General features: G+C 35.8%; 2 protein-coding genes across 2 annotated transcripts; both read right to left on the bottom strand.

Annotated features, from left to right (window-relative positions):
- Positions 1 to 358: 358 nt before the first annotated feature.
- LOC143915482 (N-acetylgalactosaminyltransferase 6-like) lies at positions 359 to 5,395 on the bottom strand. The gene is made up of 12 exons (XM_077436156.1): positions 5,309 to 5,395; positions 4,856 to 4,902; positions 4,318 to 4,490; positions 4,168 to 4,231; positions 3,778 to 4,089; positions 3,518 to 3,706; positions 3,264 to 3,441; positions 2,408 to 2,636; positions 2,107 to 2,328; positions 1,874 to 2,031; positions 1,690 to 1,801; positions 359 to 1,607 (listed from the first exon to the last, which is right to left on the bottom strand). The coding sequence occupies exons 2-12, from the start codon at positions 4,863 to 4,865 to the stop codon at positions 1,422 to 1,424; spliced, it is 1,833 nt and encodes a 610-aa protein (XP_077292282.1). The 5' UTR covers positions 4,866 to 4,902; positions 5,309 to 5,395; the 3' UTR covers positions 359 to 1,421.
- A 2,429-nt stretch (positions 5,396 to 7,824) lies between these two features.
- LOC143915393 (cyclin-A1-like) lies at positions 7,825 to 11,995 on the bottom strand. Its single transcript, XM_077436026.1, has 7 exons — positions 11,560 to 11,995; positions 9,406 to 9,626; positions 9,131 to 9,335; positions 8,831 to 9,054; positions 8,556 to 8,760; positions 8,165 to 8,484; positions 7,825 to 8,085 (listed from the first exon to the last, which is right to left on the bottom strand). Exons 1-7 carry the CDS (start codon positions 11,773 to 11,775, stop codon positions 7,941 to 7,943), a joined length of 1,536 nt encoding a protein of 511 aa, XP_077292152.1. The 5' UTR covers positions 11,776 to 11,995; the 3' UTR covers positions 7,825 to 7,940.
- Positions 11,996 to 17,800: the final 5,805 nt, after the last annotated feature.

The following is a 17,800-nucleotide window of genomic DNA, read 5'->3' on the forward strand; positions in this document are numbered from 1 at the left end:
AAAAACAATTTCAAAATGCAGAGTTTTGGACCGCATCAACATTTTAAAGTGCTGCTGAAAGAGGAACAATAATTAAATATGTATATTCTGACCCTGTCGAATAGCATGACAAGTCACAATACATATATTATGTATATATTATTTCCAAGTATGTACATACATATAATACATATGTATGTTCGTTCTGAAAAATAATTACACACATTAATTACAGACGTACATAATTAATGTAAGCGTCCATCAAAAGGAATGAAGAAGCGTTAAACAAGTACACGTTTTAGCTTTCATTACACGGATATAGTTTATGATATATAATTTAGTATCATTAAAAACCAGTAAAAAAATTATTTTTAATTTTGATATATACATTATATTGTATATTTATACAGATTAAAGTATTAAAACAATCTGGTTGAATACAAAAGTAGTACATAATTTATGCATAATACTTAAAATAGGAATGTAAGAAGTTAATACTTAGCATGAGCATCAAACATATTATGAAACATTAAAGAAAAACGATAATAATGTGCTTATATATGTAGGTACTAAAATATACATACAAATCACGATCACGATGCTTAATAAAGATAAGAAAAACGAAAAATGGCATGATATACTTGGCACTGAATAATATAAAAACAAACTCATATCACAAAAATGGCACCTTCACAAATGAATACAGCCTTTAGTTATATGTATGTAAATGCAAATTATGGCAAATTGGAATATGCACCCTAGTCTATGCATTTTAACTCTAAATTACATAACTATAAATTTATGGAAGTTCATAGCCTTCGAAAATAAAACGTATTGCCCACATTTCACATAATAATTATTATAATATTGATTACGACTTTCCTACATATATTGTATTGCTGATATAAAATAAAGCCGTCACCCAACTGAAATAGTTATCATAATAAAATGCTATAAATAAATATACGCAAAATACATTCGGGAAAAATGCTACTTTGAAGTTATTTTAATACGATATTAGAATTTATAAATCCTTGTCATAAACAAATAGCTTTCTTCCTTTTACTAGTCAAAGTCTATAAAAAAAAAATCATGGCAAATTCAAATAAATATTACATACACGAATAATATAAAATTTAGATAATTAAAAAAAAATCACATTTCACCATGTAACATGGGACCATTAAAACATTAATCACTTATGTAATATAACTTACACTTAAAATTGCACTTGCTTTTTTCCGTTAACATTACGTTCAACATATAAATACGATTTTATTCATTCGACATAAAGAATCCCTTCAATATACAAAGAAATTTGTCAAAAATTCTTTAAACTTATCAGTCAAGTATGCATACAATTACTATATTGTATGCGTAAAATGATTGAAAGAGAAACGTTCATTCGTTATTGTCGTATTAAATAATGTATCATAAAGTGTTCAATCTATCAAATCTAAAAGTTTCGAAGGATCATCCCAATTTTCTAACTGTTTCAAATTAACGTCTTCAATTTTCCACTTTTGGGTTTCGGATTTCGAGTCACATTTGGAGACAAAAATGATTTTTTTAGCCGGATCCAAATCCAAACATCTAGGATTGCCTCCGTGAACGAGCCACATTTCATCCTAAAATACATTTAATATGAAAATAAATCAATCAAATAATTGAAATATATGTACAATTTAAAATTATGACATATAGATTTACAGGTTTGTATCTCCAGAGCTGGTTTCCTCCATATCCATGACAGGAGAACAAACTAACAGGTGCTTTATCATTTGGATCGGCAACATCCCAACACATGGTGCGTCCTTTTGGTCTAAAATTACACATGAAAAGTTATTGTTTGTCTCATAGTACATATATGCACTAAGACTATCAAAATACTAACCTGATATCTCTAGCCCATGAAAGTTGAAACTGTTGCTCATGCTGAATGGTTTTAGCATTACCGGAGTTATCAGAAACGCAAATATCAACTCCAAATCTTTTATTTCCACCATACATTCTAGTATCAATGCATAATTCTGGAGCTGCCACACTTCGAATCTAAGATCAAAATCATTTTAACTTAAAATCTGAATAGCGGTAGTACATAAAATAAGCGTGTTGTAATAAATATACCTCGCCGAAAGCAAAATCCTTAGGTTCTACAGGTGGATATTTTTTTGGAAGATCAAACGCAACCTCTTTAATAAACCATTTAAATGGTTTGCAGTTTAAGTTTATTCTTATACTTTTTTGCTCAGTCAAATCACCAGGATCTATATTCCGATAGTGAGGTTTTCTATTATATAAATACTCTTTGTATTCGTCCATCCAAACTTCAGCAACACGTTTATAGTTCTATAAAGAGGTTAAAAACCATACATTTACATAAACACTTAAAAAATGAATAAATATACAAAAATATAATCATTGCAACCTTTCCGACAAAATCACCTCTTCCAGGATTGGGAAATGGAGCAAATTTTCTATATATGTGACCAACTCGAGAGCATGGAGCATCAAACATGGTTCCACCACATTGCCAAATCTTGAAACTCAATTCGTACTGTTCTCCACCCCATATGTCAAGACCTTCATCATAGCCGCCTAATTCCCAAAACCATTTTGCTGAAATGGCGAAAAGCCCTCCAGCCATAACGGGACTTCTACAAAGTCATTTACAATGAATTTTACACTTTTTATCAAAACAACATTTATTTATTTAAAGCTTTGGACCATTGTGGAATTACAGAAAGAATAAAAATAAAATATACAATAAAAAAATATCAAATAACAGAATACATAGTAGGGAATGTCTTTTGGATCTACAGCCAGCACTGATATACATATAAGACCCAACCGTAAATACAAAACATCCCCACAAGGCTCAAAATGGAAGAGAGAAGATCAAAATTCCACTCATATATCACATAAATTGTGAAAATAATGATGAGCACAGGCTACCAGACAAATAGGTTAAAATAATCTACGATAACCTACGCTTACTGAGGTGAAAATATCACATTGAAGCAAGTCAGCAACGATTTCATTAAGAAGTTGGATAGCTCTTGGAATAGAAGCCACCCGATAAAGAATGATGGAGGCAGGAGGTATAACCATCAAATGACGATATCTACCACGTACATAATAGGAAAATAAATTCCCAACTGTCCAAGCAACTACGGGCATGACGTATTACCACGCAGAAGCTCGAATTAATGAGAAGTCCAATGGAACTATACCCAAGCATGCCCAAAAGGAAGGGAGTAGGGTAGTCATTAACACATACGTACTTGAACGGTTCAGTCGGGTGCTTTTTATCCTCTGGTAACAAAGGCAAACGCTTGTAATAGAATTCCCAATCAAACGCACCCCTTGCACCTTCATCTTGAGCTCTGTATTCAAACGTATCATGAGCTATCACATCTATAAAAGGACACACGCAAGTTCTATAATCTTCAGCTATTGGATCTGAAATACACAAAACATAAACGTAAATGTCAAATGAAAGAAATATTGTACAAAAGCAGTTGCAGTTACAATTTACCTAATAATGGTGGAAGCCAATTAACGTTAGCCTCCGTGTGCGAATCTAAAAATAATAAAACTTCTCCTGTAGCAATTTTGGCACCAGCTAAGCGCGCCAAAATCAATCCCTGCCTTGCAGGCAAATGTACTACTTGAACTTTAGAAAGATTCGCGCGTACAAAATCATCTAATTTATCTTTCAGGAATTCTAAAATCATCACATTCAATATCGTCAACCAATAAAAAACACATTTTTGCCGAGATTGTATGTAAAATTACCCTTAGAACTAAAATCATCGACTAGAATAATTTCCTTGAGCAATTGCGGAGGAGATCGGTCTATGACACTGTAAGCTGTACGTAGCAACGTCGACCAGTGTTCGTTATGAAACGGAACAACTACACTAACCGTCGGCAATTCAGAGCTATAATTTTTCTTTTGGCAACCGACATTACGAATATCGGGCAAAGATCTGCGCAAAGAAATCTTATCACTCAAAGCTCCATTGAAGCCATTCACTTTATAGAGACTATCCTCTAAATCTTTTTCCGATGACGACAAATGTGCAGGTTTTCCATGTTCGCCGATACCTAATTATAACAAGAATAATACACAATTGAAATAAATTGAAACGATATATACACACATATGTAAAGTCTTATATTTACCAATTCGATCCTTTTCTATGCGTATCTTTTCATAATCATGCCAATCAATTCTTTTCGGTATTGACTGAAACAATTTACAATTTATCATATCAAATTATCAATCCGAATTAATTCATAGTGTAAATAAATGTAGCATATAATTTGACATACATTTTTTAATGGAAGTTGAATTGTTTTATAATCGCCATTCGAATCCTTCTCACTGTGAAGGGTTAACGGTCGTACTAATTTGAATACAAACACTGTTAGCAATACCACAAATAAGGACATAATTAGGAATTTTAAAAAGCTCATCAAATTGCGCCTCATCTTTTTAATTCTACCTGAAATATTTAAAAAAAAATATATGTACGAATATGTATGTATTCAATAAAAATGAACGATAATGTAATCCTTTTTTTTCATTATTATCGTTATCTAAATTGAACACGAACACCATAAATTAATGATAAGAAATAAAAGTAGACTAGCGATAATTGCAGCAACTACTAAATAAAACACTACAAACTTGATTTAGAATTCACAGACCTGATTTAAGGTTCATTAGTTTTTTTATCGCATGAACAAACCGTCATATGTTTTATTCAAATTAGATAAAATGTACTGTACAAAATAATAATAAAATAAATTAAAAAAGACTATTAATTAAATAGCATACATATAAATATTCATAAGTTTTTATACGTACAAACACGCATCAGAATGTATTCGCATTCAATGCTAGCATGAGCCAATCTGAAAAAAAAAATAAACAAAAAATTCAAATTAAATACATTAATATAATCAACTAGTAATAGAATTGCCAGACCAAGCTTGAATGGGTGAAAGTTAAAAAAAAAATTAAAAAAAAATGGAATCTCTCCTTATTTTAATTCAATGTATCTTTAAGTGTGTGGATATATTTGAAAAAGTCAAATTATTATCGAAATGTTTTAAGAATTCGAGTTGATGAACCAATTTTGATATGGTTTTTGCTCAGAATTGGGTCATATTCAATCGCTAGGTATATAGTTTACGTGTGAAAATCCTGAATTTAAATTTTGCAGTTGTGACCTATCGAGTGTTGATGGACGATGTGTAAATAAGAGCGGCTTCAAAAATGTAGAATCCAAATTAAATTAAAATTGTAAGGCAATGTAACCGTGAAAGACTGCAGTTTGCGGTGTTTGTCGGTAATTTGAGACATTTGAGCGGCGCCGCGTCACACCTGTCACGCAGCAACTGACAGCTGATTATATTTTAACAATGTAAACAACGGCCATGTCTATACTAATATATATTGACTATGTAATTCGATTTACAAAATTGTAAATCTCAACAAAGGCTGAAAAAGTTGAAAATCTGCAGACTTTAATTTTGAATTTATTAATTTTCAATTTTAATATTAAATTGTGTGCTAAAAAAGTAAAGGGCTTATTTTTGCAACGAGTGACTCGCCAATACCCAATTTATACCCCATATCTATGCAGATTTAAGATGCCATGTTTCTAGGGTTTCACCTCTACGGTTTTGACCCGGAGTATCCAGGTTTCAAAGGTTATATCCGGAATCTGGGTGTCTCTCACAAAATTATAAAAATAAATAATATTGTATATAGGTTTTTCTTTCCTCATTGACCCTTTTTCATTTCAAATTGACACTTTTTCATTTTAAATTAAACCTTTTTCAATTTTGAATGAAAAAGGATCAATTTGAAATAAAAAAGGGTCAATTTGGAATGAAAAACCGCATATCTCATTACTAGAGGTAGGACCGGAAGCGTGCCGTTTATTATTCAATTGTTGTAAATCCTTTGTAAAAAAGGTTCGGCAAACCTTTAACAATGCATTTACAACAATATACAGCCCCCTCAGGGTCAGGGCTTTACTCATTACTAACCTCTTATGTTAATATATACTCTCCATTATCATACTACATACAAATTTACTATAAAATATAAGCTCATAATTTTTATAAACTCAAATGTTATAGAAATTCACTACAAACATTGAAAAATAATTTGAATAAAAAGACACCGTTGTTGTTACACAAAAACATTTTTATTACTAAAAAAGTAAAAAAAACTTTGAGAATTTTTTTTAATAAACAATAATTATAAGAATTAACACGTTTCGGAATCAATTACAAAAGTCAATTTGATGGCAATCACTAAGCAACAAAAAATAATTTCTAAATTAAGAATAACTCACGTATCAAAATTTATTCAAGTATTTCATATATAATACAAAATATAAACAAAAAATTACTAAAATTTCAAATTTTTAATTCAATCGTTAGATGCTTTTATAAAGTCGCTCTGTAAAGTTTCAGTCTTAACGTATTTAAGAGATTCAGCAACTTTTCATAACTCTAAACTGTGATTTATAATATCAAAATAAAAGGTAATAAAAAAATTTAAATGTGAACATTACAAACATAAAAATGCCGATCTACAGAAAAAATATTGGTAAATTTTATAAAAAAAAAAACACATTTAAACCTGAACAGTCAAAATAACATAGCAAGTTATATAAGACAATCATAGGAAAACACTTGTTTCATATACAAACTAAAAGAAATCAGTAAAAATACATAAAACAACCGCAGTTATCAACTAAAATCACTAATAAATGGCATCTTTAATTTGTACATTTCACGGCACAAGTTTGTACGATAAACGACAATTACAATTTTTAAAACATGTAATTTGACTGAATTGTTTCTTAAAATTACGAGACCAAAATTTGTAACAGTTTTGAATTGAGCAAGTTATCGAGAATTTTTTTTGTAAAAATTAACATCCTAACAAATTTTATCTTGAAATTACATCTAATTTTGCAAAACCTAACTACATTTGAACTATTTTTATTTAAAATATAATGCCAAGAGGTAAATTACGACACAACTGGAAACAACTATTTTCGTCATAAGTTAACATAAAAATTGTCATTTACAAAAAAAAAATAAAAACAACACAATCATGGTCAACATTGTGCGTCATTCCATGACAATAATTCATGCAGAAACGACATTGCTCTATTTCGACAATACAATCTTTTTTCTAAACATCTTTGATGAGCTTCAAACTCGAACTCCAGAAAAGGCACAATTATGAAGACAATTTACAATCATTCATAAAAACATTGATTATTTATATATCAATATAAGCTACATATATATATATATATATATAGATATATATTAAATATTGTTCATTCTTTGAAGCGTTCGTTTTTCAGTCTTTGCAATTAAATATTTCAAATAAATATCAATGCAAAAAAATGTCATATTCAAACAATGTGATCATCCTTTATACAAGTATAAAACTAATATTGAATGATTTTAGTATAAAATTCGCACACAAAATTAAATTTACAAACCCTACATAACATACATCAATAAAATAAATACAGTTATAATGTATTAAAAGACAAATTTATAAAAAAAAAAAATTGTAAAAAAATGATTTTGTACTGCTAATATTACGCTAAAATCGGAATTGCATACACGTTCCCAAAATTGCTGCATAGAAAGTACATTTTGGTCCCCAAATGATAGCTATCTAAACATATCATTATGTTTATATATACTCACTGTAAATATCTGTAGAACTCATTCGCATTCAATAATTTACTATTGCATAATTTAACACACTAATAGCCTAATAAAGAATATCAACATTGCGGAATCACAAAAATTTCTTGTGAACTTCTTGAACTTTCATTATAAAAAAAAGTAACTACATACATACATTAGACGGTCTAAAAACAACACTAAATTTTTAAAGTACATCACTATGTACTTAAAACTTCTTTTTTATCACTCTTGTCCGATTTCATGTCTAAGTTTTCTACAACTAAATCGGTGCATTTTATTTTCTCATTCGGAGCACTCATCGAATACATCGATTTCGCCTCGATGAGAGCAACTCCTTCATACCTGCAAATATATAAAAAAAAAAATAGTATACCAATCGTATAAACTTCTCCACAACAATTGACGCGGCAAAACAACTCACTTATTGGACTTGTATTTCTCAACGATGGCCTGATGAGGCTGACCGGCTGCACCGGCGTGCGTCCTGGCCAACTCGCGCATACACTTTTCCAAATCGGCTAACCCGTATCCGGATATACGCTGCAGAGCAGGTGTCCACGCAGCCTGTGTGCATATGGCTAGAGGACTGAGACAGTCCAAAGCCGAAGACGACTGAGGACGTCCACTACAGTGGCAACACAACAGAGCATGCCGAGCGATAGCCAAAGCGGAAGCTGCTATTATCGACGACGTGTATTGCAAATACGGTTCCGCTTCCAGCAAAGCCAGTTCAGAAATATACTGCAAACATTAAAAATCATTATTGAACGGACAGTTTTTTCACATCATTTGAAATAAGAAATCAAAATTACCATAGCTAAATATCTGGTCCTTTCACTTAAACCGTTACTAATGCAAAACAGTGATATGAAAGCCAACGGTGTCGGCGTTGATAAATCGAACGACAAAACTTTAAGAATAAGGTGCTCCATGCGCAGGACTTGCTGTTTAGTGTACGTTTCATCGGTGATATATACAAATTCACGTAAATCGGGAGGATAAATTTCTTCGTATTTCCTACAAAACAAACAACGGTAAACATCGAGCGGTCAAACCGAATACGTCACATCGTTTCGACGATACTCACGAAGCAATGAACATGGCGGTAGTGCCGACCAATTGCAACTTTGCTCGAACTACGGCCATGTAACTCAAAAACCGATCGATGTAAGACACGGCGAGATAGAGCGTCTCCGTCTCCAGACGATACTCCTCGCACACTTCGACGAGCCAATCGATCAAGATCGCTCTCATGGAGTGCGTGATGTCCGTTTGTTTGCGCATATAATCGGGACGTGCACGATATTTCACCTGCATACAAGAAAGAATGTAACATATCATCGAAATTGCATTGGATCATATTTATATGCGGCGAGCGGATGCAAACCTCGATTTCCCTCATGTAATTGTAAATATCGTCTCTATATTCGGTAACGTGGAAAAATAGTTCGCGTGCCGTTTTAGCACTCGCCTTTTTTCTATCCTCGGCTTTAGTTTCGCTTTCCGGCGCCAAACACAAACTGGTATCCGAAGCGATTGACATGGGCGTAGAGATGGTGGCATTGTTTGTTGATTTTTGAGGTGTTACAATTCTGAAAAATTAAAGAATTAATAAATTGAAATAGAAAAAAACAATACAAACTAAATAAAAATCTATACTACCTTTGAGAATGCAATTTCAAAACACCCGCAGGAACTTCCTTTTTATTTCTCTGTTTTGCTTGTACTTTAACAACACCCTTTGGTACATTTTCTTTATCGTCCGATACATTTTCGTAAACGCTGAATGCTTCGAATTGAGCCACCGGTGGTTGGACATGTTTTTCAAACTTGACGTTGACATGTGGTTGATTTTCATTGTTTGTTTCGTTCTTTATCACCTTCTGGAATATCAACACATACAAATTATGCTAAATATTCATACTCCATACAATAGTAATGATACAATAAGATCGTGTGCAAATTCAAAACCACAACAGTTCTGCTGAATAATAGACTGAAAACTCACATTAAACCAACCTAATCAAATCTAATGGATGAAAATAAACATAAAATCATTTCATTCAGTTTAGTGGTGGGAAGAAAAATACTCGATTCCTGTTATAACTAACAAAAATCACGTATTTAGAGACTCTCGTATGCTATAAATTTACAAATATTTGCCCACCGATAGTAATCGAAATCCAAAGTATAAGAGTAAGTATGTAATCCAAAGATCAACTCCAATTTAATATAAATGAAATTGTCCCCAATATTGCTGGTATGGGGGTGTGTTGCCCAGTATTGCTACCATATAACCGATGATATCGCTCATTATGCGAACATCCACAACAATACATGTCCCTTTCTCGCACTGCCACTCAAGTGGTTCTCTATCGATGAGGTGTAAGGCTTTGGAATTCAACGGTATGGCTACTTCTATCGATGCTTTACACACTTCTGGTACAATACGAGACATGGGTGAATCCGATACTCTAAATAAATACATCAAACTCTTGAACGAGTCACCAGTTGCCAAAAATCTGGTAGCTACTGGTATCATCTTTCTCATTTGGTATACCAATTCAAACTTCGAAATTAGACTTGGACATATATTAGGCATCGGCAACCCATGACCCGAGGGTCGCCAAGTAACTAATCAGACAATTTCAAGTGACTCACTTGAGTCAACTGGTCCAGAGTTTTTTTTTTTTTTTGTATAATGAGTACCAAAAAATATTTTATTTAAGAATGTGTGTCAGGTCAGATCAAGTGGTTAAAAGCTTTTTTCCCAGATTTTAGTTTGCCTCGGAATAAGTTCGCTAGCTTTGCTTGATAAAAATGCTCTTAAGTTATTACAATTGAATTAATTCAGCTTCTACGATTTTTAACAATAATATGTTTCTCTCCTTTCTCCAGGCTGCACTCATTAGATTAAATATTAATTCGCCAATTGAAATAGAATGCAGAATTGAGATGTGAGCCACAATTTTATAAAAATTATTGCAAGCGGAATGATTTTTTTAAAATATCATCCATTTCTCATACAATGTTTTTTCTCGTTTGCCGCAGTAAAAATTTGTTAATAATAAACAGACATCTTCGTATAGAAAATTAACATTGTAAATAATATTAAATAATTTTGTTAATTCTACAATGGCTACGTCCACACTACCGATATCTACACCCGATATTTACGAATTTTCCATATCCAGTTCCTAAATGGCAACCACAGGTTGCAATATGGAAAATTCGAAAATATCGGGTGTAGATATCGGTAGTGTGGACGTAGCCACTAGAAGAAATTTCATGTTTGGTTTAAATATAAGACTTATTAAATGGATTGAAATTTGTTACTTTTGAAGTCAAACCATTTCTATTTACGTACAATCTTACTAAGTCGGGATCTTCAGAGGCAATGCGGAACTCTGGATCTATCTGTTGAACTCGGGACAAATAGTCCCGCTCAAATAGAACCCTACCTGCAAAAGAAGCTATCCAGCAATATTGCGCCTGTGATGTTGAAAATATTGCTGGACAGTTGTCGAGCAACACTGCTCGTTTACGGAGGGATACAATATGATATTTTTAAAGGCAAAAAAATGTATGTATACGAGTCAGGATGTACATTGGCTGGAGCACACAAATAACCTAGACGTTCATGAGCGTCTTAAATAAGCCGAGGTGGAGTACAATTGGAACAATATAACCGGCGTTGTGACATTTGGATGGCGACGTGCGACGTGCGATGTGCGACAGATGCTTCCGGCACGGCGAGGTAAACGGCCGGGGGGTCAGACATGTGATGTATATAGAGAAGTTGAAGGTGGTTATTACCAAAGGCTGGTGCTGGTGCTGGTGGTTCCTCGTGAGGAAGGTCTTGTTGGTGTCGCGAGCCTTCAGCGGTTGGCGCGCGATGCGTTGGTGCGGTTGCGGTTGCAGTTTTGATTGGGGCTGTGGCTGGGATTGAGGCGGAGGCGGGGGCGGGGGCAGAGCGGCGACGCTCCTCGGCGGACAATTGTCGCGATCTTCCCGGATGAGGAAACCCGCCATCGCCGCGCCGGTCGGTGGGCCGGTGGGCCGGAGCGCCCTTCGCCTTTCGCCCTTCGACGTGGGAACGTTTGCGAGGCAAACCAACACTCGACAAACGACAAACGACAAACGACCAACGACCAACGACCAACGACCAACGACAGCCGCCCGCCACCCGCCGCCGTCAACGGCTAGTAACGACTTTTCGCCGGCTGCCGCGACGCCGCTACCAACCGCACCGCACTTCACACTCTCACCTGTTTCCAATCGCACTAGGCTGCCCACCCTTACGCCCGTTTCACTACCCTCTGCTCTGCTCACCGAGCCGGCAGTATTGCTCGACAGCTGCCTTCATATTTAGCACCGAGAGGTTACCCCCGATTCGATCCCGTGCTAAGCTTTAATACTGCTGGTCAGACTTGGATATTTGGTAAAAGTGAAAACTCTCGACAGGGCGGAGACCGCTAGGTCGGAAGAGAGGCTCGGTCGACCCGCTCCATCTTGTGATTGACTACTCTTAACTACTTAACCGTTATCCGTAGATTATGTATGCATGTCGCACGGTTCTAGCAAACAGAGGCGAATTCGACTAATAAAATTAATTTATAGTTTCAAATGTTACTAACAATTCATTTGAAAAAAGTTTCAATTCATATTAATATTGTTACGTAGGGGTGGGTGGAGGATCCAAGTAAAAGGCCAACAGTCGTATCACAGCATTTATTGATGATTCAGGAGATATACGTACTGACAGTGCTCCGTCCAGAATGACATGATATCGCCTACGTACCGCCTTATAAAGGGTAGATCTCTCAGGACGCCTAATCTGTTTACCTGTTGTATAGTCACGTATTCGGATATGTATTTCCACGACATTGGGTCTCCCCGTACCGATTCTGAGAAATTACTAATAACGGTCATTGTTTAGCCTAAATGCACTTAGAGTCCAGATATAATCCTTGGAAGTAAGTGCATGCATTTAGTTAATCCGATAACAGATATCCATTGGTCTAAGTGCAATTCGCTCGATCCGCGGCGTACGTAACAATATATTTTGTTAATAATTTATTTATTTCAATTAAATTTTAGATATTTTTTATTACTTATTTCCACATCTTACCATGCGAATATTAATAGTCTTTATTAATAATCTCACCTTAATAATCTTTATTAATCTCACCTGTTTCCAATCGCACTAGGCTGCCGACCCTTACGCCCGTTTTACTACCCTCTGCTCTGCTCACCGAGCCAACAGTATTGCTCGACAGCTGCCTTCATATTTAGCACCGAGAGGTTACCCCCGATTCGATCCCGTGCTAAGCTTTAATACTGCTGTTTAATACTGTAAAAGTGAAAACCCTTGACAGGGCGGAGACCTCTAGGTCGGAAGGGAGGCTCGGTCGACCCGCTCCATCCTGTGATTGGTTACTCTTTGCGATGCCAATAGTATTGCCGTGCCCTCAATTAACTCGACTTTTACCTGATGAAATACTCAGACATATACTGCCTGGTTCACATATAATTTCGGACGGTTGGGCAGCGTACGGAAATATTCCACATGCTGCGAATGGAATATACACGCATTCGTTTGTGCTTCAATACAGATGCATCTAAATATTCAATTTCCCGTTTTGATTCATATTTGGTTTGATTTTTAAATGCTTTTTTATTAGTACGAAATTATGTTCACAATACATCTTATATATTTTTTAATAGCTACTGATCTACTGATCATTTTCTATTTTACAATTTAATTTAATTTGGTTAGTAATCATAGTATTGTTGCGTAGGGGTGGGTGGAGGATCCAAGTAAAAGGCCAACAGTCGTATCACAGTATTTATTGATGATTAAGGAGATACATGCATTGCCAGTGCTCCGTCCAGAATGACCTGATATCGCCTACGTACCGCCTTATAAAGGGTAGATCTCTCAGGACGCCTAATCTGTTTACCTGTTGTATAGTCACGTATTCGGATATGTATTTCCACGACATTGGGTCTCCCCGTACCGATTCTGAGAAATAACTAATAACGGTCATTGTTTAGCCTAAATGCACTTAGAGTCCAGATATAATCCTGGAAGTAAGTGCAAGCACTTACATAGTTAATCCGATAACAGATAACCCTTGAACGGTCACATAGTCTCTGGGATTCTATTCGCTTAATCCGCGGCGTACGTTACAGTATTATATGTTAATCTACAACATAATAGGAAAAAGAGCTCAAAAACCTATTTACAATCCTTGATTCATATTTAGATGCATCTGTATTGAAGCACAAACGAATGCGTGTATATTCCATTCGCAGCATGTGAAATATTTCCGTACGCTGCCCAACCGTCCGAAATTATATGTGAACCAGGCAGCATATGTCTGAGTTTTTCATCAGGAAAAAGTCGAGTTAATTCAGGGCACGGCAATACTATTAGCATCGCGCAGAGTAGCCAATCACAGGATGGAGCGGGTCGACCGAGCCTCCCTTCTGACCTAGCGGTCTCCGCCCTGTCGAGAGTTTTCACTTTTACCGGATATTTGTGCTCCAAGTCGATCGTTTCTTGTCATTCTTCTTCTTCTTGTTAATGGCGCCGTCCACACACACGATATCTACTACCGATATTTCCATATCCAGTTTCTAAATAGCAATCACAGGTTGCAATATGTGAACTGGATATGGAAATATCGGTAGTAGATATCGTGTGTGGACGGCGCCAATGCCTTGTCCGCATCCGAACGTTGGCGACCACCTCGTCGATTATTTGAAGATTCTAAGCCCGCTTTAAAGGTCACGGAATTTGACCCTTAAAGCCCTCAACATGAGGCCACCACCCCCCCGACAAATACAGTCCAAGAGACCCTTTCGTCGGAGAACGAGACGGTTGTTCATGAATATCGCACAAGAACAACCGCACATCACTGTTCTAATAAAAAAACCACACTGTACATAACCAAGTACAAAATTAACAACAACGCATGAACACATAAAGCGCGCATGTGGTAGGAAACAAAACCTGAGATGTGCCGTGCGAATGCACGCACACCTCAAGTAAACATACATGTGCGCGTGATTACGCGTGCATAAGCACGCACGCACGCACACACACACACACACAAAGAATTCACAAACACAGCATCGTATACCAAGCGTTTTTCATGGAAACCCAAACCCCAAAAGCGACCACAGAGATTATTTGAAGATATCCACATCGGTCTTCAGCTGCTCGGAACAGATCTTCGGCGCTCATCCACATGCGCATGTTTCGAAGCCAAGATAACTTTTTCCTGCCAATCCATTTTTTTCCTTCTATTTTTCCCATTGTTATCAAACGGAGAAATTCGTATTTTGGACCCCGTATCATGTATCCGAGGTACTCCATCTTTCTCCGCTTGATGACAGAAACAAGTTCCCTGCCTCTCCCCACCATGCCGAGGACAGCTTCGTTTGATATCTTTTTGGTCCACGGAATCTTCAGCATACGCCTGTAGACCCACATCTCAAAAGCTTCGATGCGGTTGATTGATCATCTTGGTCTTCAGAGTCCACGTCTCACATCCGTGTAGTAATACTGTCCAGACGTAGCTCTTCGCGAATATCAACTGCGTACGAAGATTGAGATGCTTGTTTGTAAGCGCCGCCTTCATTTTGATAAATGCTGTTCTAGCCATCTCGATGCGGATTCTTAGATCTTCATCTGGGTCCATCTCTTCATTCAGCCAGGTACCCAGGTATTTCAATCTTTTTATTCTTTATATCACCTCTCCATCCTACGTTAGATCACCGGTGTCTGTTGTAGTTTGCCAATTTATCTGATTTCATTATTGAAACGATTCCTCCATCAAATTGGAAAAAATCATCCTACCCGCTATGTCACAAATATCTGAATATGATTTATGTAACAATTTATGTACAAGTCTGAATCCATAGATATCTCTGTGGATTAATTCGTTAATTTATTAGTTTTTAATTTCGTGTTTTTCAGCCTCTCGAAATACATTGGTTTATGTAGTAAAAATGGTAAAATGTTTGTAATTAATTGTCTAAGAAGGCGCATTGGGGTCTACCTGTGAGGCGTTCCTGGTAATAATAATTCTAATAAATAATAATAACAATAATCTATGTAAATTAAAAATAAAATAAAATAATAACTTCAACTATAGTATGTAATGGCCATGAAAAATTATCATGAAGAAATGGCCGAACTGATCCGTCGTGTTGAGACAGAGAGCAATGTGCTTGACCTCCAGATAAACCGCCACAAAACAAAATGATGATAGTTGACCGTCACCGACAACTACAAAACAACAACTCGACTTTAGACGGTATAAAGGTGGTCGGTGGCGCCTTGCTTAGATAACAATAAGGGCGAAATCACACAGCGCTGAATGTGGCACGTTGTTCTTTTTGGTTCGGTGATTACTGGTCACAAATTACTCGTCACAAAGTCACTAAAATCTCTGTAACGGAACATCTGGCAGCCGAGAAGTCCATCATACTAACGATAACTATCATAGTAACGAGAACTTGAGTGCCAAATATTGTGTATTCGCGATTTTCATGGCAAAAATTGTCTTTGTGACCACCCCAATGTGACGAATAGTCCAATTACCGTTCTTTTTAGATACTTTTAAACATGCGAAAAAAATTATGCGTGCCATTCAGTGCCGTGCCGGGCATACATGAAAATCCCGGCACGCCCCGCCCCACAACGATCCTCTGGACCTTTTTCGGTCAAATTCTCATATTTATCCTTGCTTGACTTGAGAGTAGGGTTGCCAAATGGTATCCAAAAGGAGGACATGTCCTCCTTTTCCATGTTTTGTCCTCCCTTACCTACTGTAAGTCCTCCTTTTTGCTAAACATCGGGCGGGACTGGCGGGAGGCGAAAAAGGGGGCAGGGCATGATGATTTAGTTTCATGCATTGAGTTCTTGAGCATCAGAGGTGTAGAGATTGACGATGTTAAGCTACACGATCAATTTTGTAACTTGATTTCATTTCTTAAATCAAAATCAGATGAAGATGAAGCATATTATGATTTGAAGTTGCACGAGCAGTGAACAATCTACTTCAAAAGTGTTAAAAACATTGAATGTTTCTCAGAACTGCTCAAGATCTGCGAGTTTTATTTTTGTATAAGCGCACATAACGCAAATGTGAAAAGAGTTTTTTTCACTGATTAATACTCAGTGGAGCAAAGAGAGGAATAGACTAAGTGTGCAGTCAGTTAAATCTTTAATTCATACTCAATACAACTTTAAAAACATGACATGTGAAGATTTTTATAATTATTTGTTAAAAAACCAAGAACGTCTTTACAAAATTGGCAGCTCAGCTAAATATGATTAAAATAAAGTAAAATAATATAAAAAATTCGTTTAATTTCTGAATGTCCTCCTTTTTTACAGAAAATCCTCCTTTTTAGACCTATCTGCCCTCCTTTATCAAATTATCATCTGGCAACCCTACTTGAGAGTGATCGATAGCGGTGTATGTACACGGTGTACCGTTCATCGCTGTGTGTTTTCGCCCTAAACAAATTCGTTTAAATTACGCTGCGTTTATCGTTCTCTCCAGTACACACATACATACTTCCTCTGTCTCCAACTGACAGTACATAGCCATACATACAATATCTTTAAAATCATGAGATCGAGATCATTTCAGGTTTGATTTATTGTATATTTCTCCCTCTTAAATTTTTATTAAGCGCTTCCCAAAAATGTATATCTTGGATATGCCAGAGATTTGAATTCCACAGCTCCTAATACAAATACACTGGGGAATAGATACAGATAATACCCACAGGCACGATGTAAAATTGGTGGCCAAACTCTAGGGGCGGCCATCCTCGAACCTAAAAACAAACATTCCAAGAAAGACTTAGTAGCATTTCCCTATATATTATTGTGAAACTATTTTTAAATGCAAACACAAAACGTCTACACATTTATCTTGACGATTTTCGTCATTACAAAAATTAAGTACAAAACTTACCTTTGTGCTCTCGACTAGGATAAATGGAATCATTACTAACAATGGATTAAATCAGT

This window comes from Arctopsyche grandis, chromosome 8 (assembly GCF_051622035.1).
Source record: "Arctopsyche grandis isolate Sample6627 chromosome 8, ASM5162203v2, whole genome shotgun sequence".
Lineage (NCBI taxonomy): Eukaryota > Metazoa > Arthropoda > Insecta > Trichoptera > Hydropsychidae > Arctopsyche > Arctopsyche grandis.

Coding starts and splice junctions, on each gene's coding strand:
- LOC143915482 (XM_077436156.1), bottom strand. Junction 4,232..4,317: donor TTCAACTTCCATTAAAAAAT/GTATGTCAAATT, acceptor AAATTGTTTCAG/TCAATACCGAAAAGAATTGA. Junction 2,329..2,407: donor GAGGTGATTTTGTCGGAAAG/GTTGCAATGATT, acceptor ACCTCTTTATAG/AACTATAAACGTGTTGCTGA.
- LOC143915393 (XM_077436026.1), bottom strand. CDS start 11,775: ATGGCGGGTTTCCTCATCCGGGAAGATCGCGACAATTGTCCGCCGAGG. Junction 8,485..8,555: donor GGACCAGATATTTAGCTATG/GTAATTTTGATT, acceptor TAATGTTTGCAG/TATATTTCTGAACTGGCTTT. Junction 8,086..8,164: donor GAGAAATACAAGTCCAATAA/GTGAGTTGTTTT, acceptor ATATATTTGCAG/GTATGAAGGAGTTGCTCTCA.